At 40.4% G+C, this 11263-nt stretch overlaps 1 protein-coding gene across 1 annotated transcript; it reads right to left on the reverse strand.

Moving 5' to 3' along the window:
• Positions 1 to 10126: 10126 nt before the first annotated feature.
• Positions 10127 to 10579, reverse strand: LOC147498008 (uncharacterized). Its single transcript, XM_086563099.1, has one exon. The coding sequence runs from the start codon at positions 10577 to 10579 to the stop codon at positions 10127 to 10129; it is 453 nt and encodes a 150-aa protein (XP_086419225.1).
• Between the last annotated feature and the right edge of the window lie 684 nt (positions 10580 to 11263).

Below are 11263 nucleotides of genomic sequence, written 5' to 3' on the forward strand. Positions count from 1 at the left end.
TCCGCTCACTTGAATATTCAGCAAATTCCATTGCATCTCGGTTGTTGATGCGGGTAGCGAATGTTTTTTGACACATCCTACTAGTCCAAAAGAAACAGTATTGCCACAACCAAAATGGAAGTGTCAACCAAGTCCAAATAGTATGCGATGTTGGAGTTTTATTATGTAACCACTGGAAGGAAGGGATCATACAGATGATGAAATAATTGACTATTATGTCAAAACTCTAGCTTCAGTACTTGAAAGTGAGGAAGAAGCAAGAAATCGACTGATTGAAGCTTAAACTAAGATAGTTGTCTATGATTGCACCTGTGACCTCCCTAAGGGAGAGCCATACCGGCTTAAAGAGCTAGCTGATAGTGCACCTTGTAGAACTAGAGGATTCAATTCAATTTAGTTGTATATTTACTTGATTGAATTCTAAAGGGATTACAAGTGTTTATATAGAGGTTACAAAACAAAGAAACAAAACAATCGGTGGTGGCGAGAAACACTAGAAGGGTGGGTCTGTTTGTTTTTGGAAGAGAAGTGTGTGTCGCTCTAGCTATTGGACCTCGGTCATGCCCGAGGCGCAGGTCGCTCCATCATTACTTTATCGAGCTGGTCATCTGTTTTCAGGCTTGGAGGAGAGCGCAAGTCGCGCTCTAGCTACAGGACTCGGTCATGCCCGGCGTAGGTCGCTCCATCATTATTTTATCGGCTGGTCGCGCTATACATGAAAAATAACATCTGACTTTTTATTACCTCCCCTCAAGTTGGTGCATAGATGTCAATCATGCCCAACTTGTCAACTGAGCTGTCAAACACCTTGTGGGATACACATTTGGTAAGAACATCAACTAATTGCTCCCTGAGGTTACGAACGGAAAACGAATAACCTTCCTATCAAGATTTTCTTTAATAAAATGACGATCAACCTCCACATGCTTTGTTCGATCATGCTAAACTGGGTTATGTGCAATTTGAAAGGCGACTTGATTATCACAATGTAAATCCATAGGCTTTTGAAGCTTGAAGCCCAATTCCATCAAGACAGTACGGATCCATAACAATTAACATACTCCCTATGCCATACCTCGAAATTCAACTTCTGCACTCGATCTGGCAACAACTTTATGCTTTTTACTACGCCAAGTTACAAGATTTCCACTGACAAAAGTGAAATATCCTGATGTAGAACGTTTATCCGTTTTATCACCAGCCCAATCTGCATCTGTGTATCCGACAATGTCCAATACATCATACTTTCCAAACAGTAAACCATTGCCAGATGCCTTCTTCAAATACTTCAAGATACGAGAGACTGCATCCATATGTTCTTCACTAGGACAATGCATAAACTGATTAACCACACTCACAGCATAAGCAATATCAGGTTTAGTATGAGAGAGATAAATTAACATTCCTACAAGACGCTGATACCTTCTTTTATCAGTAGGAACTTGATCAGGATGAATTGTGAGTCCATGATTCATCTCAATGGGTGTCTCCATTGGTTTGCAATCCAACATTCCTGTTTCAGCAAGCAAATCTAGGACATACTTCCTCTGTGAGAGTGAAATCCCCTTTTTAGACCTTGCAACTTCAATACCCAAAAAGTACTTCAGTTGTCCTAGATCTTTCATTTCAAATTCTTCCAACAAATACTTCTGCAATTCATTTATTTCCTTCGGATCATCCCTTGTAACGATCATGTCATCAACATACACATTTAGAGCTGTAATCTTACCATCCTTGTGTTTGATAAACAAGGTGTGTGTGCATATTTTAGCAAATAGATATGTAACACGTGGTAGCATCTTCGTAAGGCTCAGATATGGTCTTGGTGTGGGTAGAAAGTACCAGAACACACTTCAAGTCCAAATCCTCTTACTTCCTAGGTTCGGAAGTGAGATAAGAAGAGGAGGTTCGTGGGGTTTGGAACTAGTTGGAGTAGTAAGTTCGTATAACCAACTCCTAACTATGAACTCCAAATCTGGAACTCAACTACAAGGTCCGGAACAGGTTCGTGGGCTTTGGAACTAGTTAGAGTTGTAGGTTCGTATAACCAACTCCTAACTATGAACTCCAAACCGAGCTCAACTACTAGGCTCGAGCTCTAACTACTACTCGAACCTAAACATGTTTTTCTGTTGTTTAAGTCAGTAAAAGAGACCTATTTGACTTGGGAAACATGGGGCTTCTAGAAGAGTCAAGATGAGACTTAACAAGAGGCGGTCTCCTAGTTAAACACTAATTGGGAAACCTCATCTATTCTTATAAATAGAATAGTTGAACTACGCTTTGAGTTTGATTCATATACACAGGATACGTAGGCAGCCATTAAAGAACGTGGTTCAACTCATCATCTTCTATATCTCTTCTTCTTCTTTATCCAATACTTCTCATTGTTCTTTGATCATCAACAAAATATTTGTGTTTCTAGATTAGGAAAAATCATCACACAATTGGCGCCGTCTGTGGGAAACTATCTGAGAATTGATTTGATTTCTTGGTGAAATTTTTTTCGGTTCTAGGTTCTCCTACCTACCATTTTTCTTGGGTTTTTGTTCTTTAAAAACTTATATTTATATATATATATATATATATATATAATATATATATATATATATTATTTTTTTTTTTTTTTTTTTTTTTTTTTCTTCACTTTTATTCAAAATCATGGTTACTACAAGAGCCAATGCGAATCAAAGTAACGAGGGGAATAACGAGATCAATAACCCACATGTTACTTCTCAAAGACAACTGAACGTAGAGGAGATCGCCGTTTTGGACAGTGGTCGTGAAGAAAATGAGCCTAACAACGATACTCCCCAATCTGCCATAACCAACCAAGCCATCATGGATGCGTTGTGATGGCCGAACGTGGTCGACAGGAGGCTCGTTTGCGTTTTTTACAAGACTACTACGCACGCAGGAGGGTCGTTCACCTCCAAGAGTGTTGCCTCGATGGAAACACGAGGGGGCAGTTCCGGCCACCAAGTCTCGACCTCCGGTGAGGGTTACGTCCCTACACCTTATATACCTTACTTTGCTGGGTATCATAGCGACCAACCAGATTCGGATTATAATCCGGAATTGGATCCAACCCAACACTCGAGCTCACACGGAACTGACTTCTCTTGGTATTCAAGTTCTCAAGGTACGAGGGATGGACATCCGAATGTGTTTGCCCGGAATCCACAACTATTGAGGTCAACCTCGGCACGAAGAAGACTTTCAGTTTCAAGGGAACCTTCATTGCCTCGGAATCCCTCAGTTCCCCGATCCAGTTTTGCAAACTCCTCCACTCGATCTCGGGAACCGGAACCGCGTTATCATCAAGATGAGAACTATGAGAGTCCAGGTTCGAGGTACAACAACGAGAGAACTCCAATTAATGAACCAACTACTCTTGCACAGCTCAAGGCACAAATACTGGAGGAACTACGAGGTTCGAAACCAACCAAGATGGACGAGTCAGTTGTTCGGTCAGCAATCGAGGGATTAGATCCCATTTTTGGTCTATACATATCTTTGAAGAAAAAGAAGCCTACGAACATGACAGAGTTGCAGGTTCGTATCAATAAGTATGCATAAGCGGAAGAAGACCAATTGGATAGGGAATCTTCTCATAAAAGAGTGATAACCGGTGTCACCTCGCTCTGTTGGTAGGAGCTCTACTAGTCATTATGATGATAGGAAGTCCGAGGAACCACAGTCGGAGCACAAGTTAGTCGACATGAATTCCTATCAAGATAAGTCCAAGAGACAGAAGACTGGTGACACGTTCGGAAGTAATAAATTACCTCCATAGGATAGGGACTTTACCACTTTAACTCATCCTTATGAGGACGTCTTTGAAGTTAACCAGGAACAAGATGTTCATGAAAGATCCTCCAGCGGTGAATCTCGATGCTAACATGTATTGTTTCCAAGTAATGTTACACTACTCTCAGCTTCTAAGAGACAAAATTTTCACAAATTTGGATATGCTTCTACTATATTGGGGTTTTACAGGAAATAATACAGGGGCACACCCTATATTTCTACAAAGTCTTATTTCTTAACAAAACTAAAGGTATTTACAGGAATTGACACAGGGGCAAACCCTATTTTCCTACAAAACCTTGTTTTTCTATGATTCGAAATACAAATTTGTATAAAATATAATTCACACTTATGTCATTTTTCCTCAAAGGTCGAATGTGCAACCGTCGTCTAAGAGAAAAGTGGGGCATCTGTGTATACATATTTATGCAAATAAGGAGAAAAGAACACCGTACCACTTCTTAACTAGTCTGGAACTTCACGTTCAGAACTTGTCCAAGTTCAAAACTCCACTTCCTAGCTAGTTAGGAACTCCACGTTCGAAACTCTACTTCCTAGCAAGTCTGGAACTCCACGTTCGAAACTTGTCCAAGTTCGGAACTCCACTTCCTAGCTAGTCAGGAACTCCACGCTCGGAACTTGTCCAAGTTCGGAACTCCACTTCCTAGCTAGTAAGGAACTCCTTTCGGAACTTGTCCAAGTTCGAACTCCACTTCCTAGCTAGTCAGGAACTCCACGTTCTGAACTTGTCCAAATTCGGAACTCCACTTCCTAGCTAGTCTGGAACTCCACGTTCGGAACTTGTCCAAGTTCGGAACTCCACTTCCTAGCTAGTCTGGAACTCCACGTTCGGAACTTGTCCAAGTTCGGAACTCCACTTCCTAGCTAGTCTGGAACTCCACGTTCGGAACTTGTCCAAATTCGGAACTCCACTTCCTAGCTAGTCTGGAACTCCACGTTCGGAACTTGTCCAAGTTCAGAACACCACTTCCTAGCTTGCTTAGAATTCCACGTTCGGAACATGCCTAAGTTCGGAACTCCACTTCCTAGCTAATAAGTAACACAGAAAGTCCAAGTTCGGTACTACTCTGTCAAGTAACAAACCCAACACTGTTTTGTGGACTGAAGAATCCGGAACTGCCCAGTACTGAATCCGGAACTGCCTTGCAAATTAAAGAACTCGACACTAATTGGCGAGACATCAGACTTGGAAATACTCGAGGGCATCTGCCATAAACGAAGGCAACGGGAGACGGAGTCCAGCTTTCAATAATCCAAGATATATTAAGGGATGTTCATCAGTCCCAAGGTCAGTAGTTTGTGGATATACGATGTTGATTTCCTCCGGAATTGAAAATGCATTACGGATCTTTTCTAAGTCAGATATATCCCCAAAAGGAATAGCGTTCCAATCTATTGTGGGAATTTTAGCTTTGGACACAACCGGAGGTGTAGCATCTATAACTGCTCTGTAACCCGACATTGTTATTGCTTCAACAACTGAATCATCCGGAACTATAGTGGTGGGTATTGTATTTGACACTGCCTCACTACTTATGGAACTCAGCAGTGATTGATGAGACATAGTATACTGCAGTGAGCAACACGCGATCATCGACTTGATCAACTGGACGTGTAGCCTCGCTAGAAAACCCGATACAACAATACCAACCAACAACCAACACTTTAACTGATGGAGCTCGGAATTGATCGCTGAAAATAAGATAAGAGAATTTAAACTAAGCAAAAGCGTTTGAAAGTAAATTTTGGGTTTCTATCAAAGAAAATAAAAGAACCGACGGTTTACTTACCTTCTTTTGATATCTTACAACTCTTTAATCTTGTCAATGGCGATCAATGTTTGAGAAACAGATTTGTTTGATTTTAGAAGCACGCGTTTTGGTGAAGTTTGTTCGAGGTTCTGGGCTGCCGGATACCTTGCGGTTGATTGTTTCATGAACTGTCAGTAGTTGGTGGTATTACTAATCAATGCTTTGTTGGTTTTGAAGATGTGAATTATGTGTTCAATTCCATGAACCCGAAAGAAAATAGGAATTTTGAATCTGTGGGAGCTGTTGGAGTTGTGGGAGCTATTGGAACAATGTTGAATCTTGAATTTTGGAAGAAGGAAGAAGAAAGGGTTTCAAGCAATTAGGTAGCGAAGGGTATCTTTTTGGGTTATGTTCAACGAATTTCAATTTTCAAGGCGGGCCCAATTCGGGTTGCACTTACAGTTCCAGGTTGCACTTCCGAGTCAAGGTGATTTGGTGAAATCTATCTAAGTCCGGATCTTTATAATACCTGAGATGTCCGGACTTGACAAATTTCGATTCCTTGTGCTTAGCTCCTCATATACTAGGTTCGCCTAATATACAAGGTTCGGGGCATGGTGATGTCAAGTCCGCTTTCACGAATTTAGTTCGAATGTACTACCAAGAAGTCCCGATCTTTGTGAAACATGGGTCGGGTTGATCCGACCACGTCCGGATCATCACAATATATTGCATGTCCGGATTTCACCGGGTTCCTCATGACCAAGTCCGGACCATCACAATGCATGGCGGGACCAGTTTTCAGCAAGTTCGCTTAATATACAAGGTTGGGGCATGGTCGGGCAGGTCTAAATTTACAATTCCATATCTTGAAGTAATGCGAAATTTTGCCGATACATTCCACAAAGAAAATCGAGGCATAAGACGTCGCGTACATTTTTACCCGGCCTTTTTCCTTAAGGGTTTGATTCACAACCCATGAATAAAAAAGGGGGGCATATGTGTGTGCATATTTTAGCAAATAGATATGTAACACGTGGTAGCATCTTCGTAAGGCTCAGATATGGTCTTGGTGTGGGTAGAAAGTACCAGAACACACTTCAAGTCCAAATCCTCTTACTTTCTAGGTTCGGAAGTGAGATAAGAAGAGGAGGTTCGTGGGGTTTGGAACTAGTTGGAGTAGTAGGTTCGTATAACCAACTCCTAACTATGAACTCCAAATCTGGAACTCAACTACAAGGTCCAGAACAGGTTCGTGGGCTTTGGAACTAGTTAGAGTTGTAGGTTCGTATAACCAACTCCTAACTATGAACTCCAAATCCGGAGCTCAACTACTAGGCTCGGAGCTCTAACTACTACTCCAAACCTAAACATGTTTTTCTGTTGTTTAAGTCAGTAAAAGAGACCTATTTGACTTAGGAAACATGGGGCTTCTAGAAGAGTCAAGATGAGACTTAACAAGAGGCGGTCTCCTAGTTAAACACTAATTGGGAAACCTCATCTATTCTTATAAATAGAATAGTTGAACTACGCTTTGAGTTTGATTCATATACACGGGGATAATGAGGTGACCATTAAAGAACGTGGTTCAACTCATCATCTTCTACATCTCTTCTTCTTCTTTATCCAATACTTCTCATTGTTCTTTGATCATCAACAAAATATTTGTGTTTCTAGATTAGGAAAAATCATCACACACAAGGTATGGTCAGAATTGCTCTGTTTGTACCCAAAAACTCTCATTGACTGTGTAAGTCTTCCAAATCAAGCTCTTGGAGACTGTTTCAGGCCATACAAAGCCTTATTCAGTTTACACCTTCCCAACATCTTTGGAATGGTTCTTCCACACCTTAAGGCATATCCATGTATACTTCTTCCTCCAAATTCCCATTTAGGAATGCATTCTCCACATCAAGCTGGTGCAAGGGTCAATCTTTATTTGCTGCAAGTGAAATTAAAATTTGGACCGTATTGATTTTTTCCACAGGTGCGAAAGTCTCCTCATAATCAATTCCATAACGCTGTGTGTATCTCTTGGCAACCAATCTCGCCTTATATCTATTAATAGTTCCATCTACATTAAGCTTCACAGTAAACACCCAACGACATCCAACAGTCTTCATTCTAACAGGCATATCAACTACCTCCCATGTTACATTCTTTTGAAGGGCTTCTAATTCTTCATTCATTGCTTTCTTCCATTTTGGATCTTTCAAAGTATCTTGCACATTACTAGGAACAAATACAGTAGATAATTGATTTATGACAAGTGCATGTGACTCAGAAAGGCTATGGTTAGATATAGAGTTAGCTATAGGATATTTGGCATTGGCTTTGATGTTTGGTTCATATTGTTTCTTAGGAACTCCCTTACTAGCTCTTTGTGATTGTCTAGGTTCAAGACTTTCTAACCCAACAGATTCATTAATGGTTATAGGAGATACTTGAGGTGGATCATGCTGATCGAGATCTTCAGTTATTGATGTAGAAGGGGAAATGTCGTGTACTACCGTTTCAAATACCTTCGGCTCGTGTGCTACAGTTTCAGATACATCCAGATCATGTGCTTTTGTCTCTACTGCTACAGGATCAATTTCTGCTTTAGGAACTTCAAATCGTTCCTCCAAGTGTTCCAATTCCCCAAAGACATCAGGATTCCCTTCACCGTCACTCTCCCCCTGAAGGGAAGATTGGGAAACTCCCCCTGAGTAATACGGGTCGGATTCATGGAATGAGACATCAAGAGATATATGCATCTTGTCAGTAATGGGATCATAACACCATACCTATACCCTTTCTGAAACTCTGCATAACCCACAAAAATACACTTCTTCGCACGAGGATCAAGTTTACTTCGTTCTGGTTGTGGGATATGGACATAAGCTGTACATCCAAACACCCGAGGCTCCAAGTTAGGATTCTGATAAGGATTGACAAAAGTGTATGAGAGTTTCTGATAAGGATTCTGGAACTCAATTACCCATGAGGGAGTACGGTTTATAACAGAGGCTGCTGATTTCACTGCTTCACCCCAATAGGATCGAGGTACATTCATGCTAAACAAATAAGCACGAACAACTTCCAACAACTGCCTATTCTTCCGTTATGCTAAACCATTTTGTTGGGGGTTACCAGAATTGGAGGTTTGATGACGAATTCCAATTGACCGGCAAAATTCAAACATGAGGCCATTCACAAATTCGCCACCATTATCAGACTGAAAGACCCTGATAGATTGTTGATGCTGTGTCGCTACCATTTTGTAAAAAACAATAAACATCCCATAAACATCACTTTTGTGTTTTAGTAATGACACCCAAGTCATGCGAGTACAATCATCAATAAAGGTCACATAATAACGAACTCCAGAAAATGAAGAAACTTTGGCAGGACCCCAAACATCAGAGTGAATTTTCATAAAAGGAACAGGACATCTATTAATACTTGGTGAATAAGAAATACGGTGGATCTTGGCCAGTTCACAAATGTCACAATGAAACTCAGAATCACTAACAACTGAAAATAACTGAGGTTGCAACCTCTTAAGATAACTAAACGAAAGATGACCTAACCGACGATGCCATAACCACACAACTTCTTTTGCATTCTCGACCCTATTGACCTTATTAGCTTGCCTCAGAGAATTCTTCTGTTCTTCTCTAGTTTCTGTTAAATCCAGATAGTACAGTTTCCCCCTTCTAACAACATAACCAAGGACTTGTCGAGTCAAAATGTCCTGAAAAATACAAAAGATGGATAGAACGTCACAATACATGCAATTGCTAGAATGATTTGACAAACAGATAATAGGTTATAAGCAAGGGATGGAACAACTAAGACAGATTCAAGAGTGGGGGTTTTAGATAACACAATTGAACCTTCTCCGCTAATCAGAGTTGGAGTACCATCTGCAGTAGAAACAGCGGTTTGAGGTGAAACTCTAAGACTTTCCACAAGGCTAGGGGGGTCATATGGTCAGATGCACCTGAATCAATTATCCATGTACTATTCGAAATAACCTTACCATTCATACCTGATTGAGTTACATTAGCCGAAACATGGTATGGATGTCCATGGACAGCATTAGCAATGACAGCCTTGCTTATATTCTTTCGTGACCTCTTTGTGAAGTCCCACCAATCAGGGTAGTCAATCACTTCATAACATCTCTCCTTGCTATGACCCAATTCTCCACAAACACTACACTTTTTATTTGCATAAGGATTGGATTTACCTTTAGGGTGGCGTGAAGGACCAGAGAAACTGGGTGGAGTACTGATCTTGCTATGAACAGCCAAGACAGAAGATTCAGTGGATACAGAGCACCCCATAGCTTGTTTCTCCGATTGCACCTTGCGAATGTAAGCATAGCTTTGCTCCAAGGAAAATTTACGCTCCTTGCGAAGAATCTCTCCACGCACCTGATCATACTCTGAATCCAGTCCACGCAAAAACATATGAACCCGCAATCTGGACATTGTTGACGTCTCATGAACTACAACTGCAACATTGCTATTCTGGGATGTCACCTTTTGATCAATCTCCTAGAACATGGCCACCAATTCGTTGTAATAGGAAGGAATAAGTCTCTCATTATGCTTCGTTTCAAAGCAATTTGTATTCAATTCAAAAATTCGAGTTTCATCAGAGTCATCATAGAAAGTCTTCTCCACAGGCTCCCAAATGTCTCTTGCAGTAGGAAGATGAATATATCGATTCATAAGAGAAATCTCCATAGAATCAATAAGCCAACTTTTCACCTCTTCATTATCTGTTGCACAAACTTCATATTCGGACGAATTCATATCCGGTTCAACATTTGCGCCAGTCAAAAAACCAATCTTTCCCCTTGCTCCAATACGCATCCGCATGAGAGGAGCCCATATGGTATAGTTGGACTCATCTAATGAAAGAGTTTTTGGGAACGCGGAGTGGTCTTGTGGGGTGTAGTGGTGATGAATGCAGATGTTTGAAGAATTGTTATCAGATTCAGCCATTGTAGGAAAAAAAAAACAAAAAATTTGGGTTTGAGATTTAGGTTTTGGAAAAAAATTGGGTTTGGGATTCAAGGATTCAAGGTTGTAATACGCAGCAGATTTCAATGGTTTGGCTCTGATACCATGTAAAACTAGAGGATTCAATTCAATTTAGTTGTATATTTACTTGATTGAATTCTAAAGGGGTTACAAGTGTTTATATAAAGGTTACAAAACAAATAAACAAAACAGTCGGTGGCTTGAGAAACACGGGGCGCGGGTCGCGCTCTGTTTGTGCTAGAGGAGAGCGTAGGTCGTGCTCTAGCTACTAAACCTCGGTCATGCCTGAGGCGTAGGTTGCGCTCCATCATTACTTTATCTGAGCGCCAGTCACACTTTATACATGAAAAATAACATACAGCTTTCTACACACCTATGGTATAATTACTATTTCAGCAGTTTGATAGTCCATTATCTTTAAGAATTATGACAATCTTTACTTAGGAACAATTAAGGGCTCAATTGAAGAAAATTTTGAGAGACTTTGAATCCAAATTCTCTTTCAATGATTTTGAACAAACCTTTAAGATAAATATTCTTCCTACACAATCTATGTATTTTGTCTTCTTTACATAATAAGAGCATCTTTAGGTGAGATACTATCCTAACATCAAACACCAAATTTTCAATAATTTGGTATTTTTT

This window comes from Coptis chinensis, chromosome 5 (genome assembly GCF_015680905.1).
Source record: "Coptis chinensis isolate HL-2020 chromosome 5, ASM1568090v1, whole genome shotgun sequence".
Taxonomy (NCBI): Eukaryota; Viridiplantae; Streptophyta; class Magnoliopsida; order Ranunculales; family Ranunculaceae; genus Coptis; species Coptis chinensis.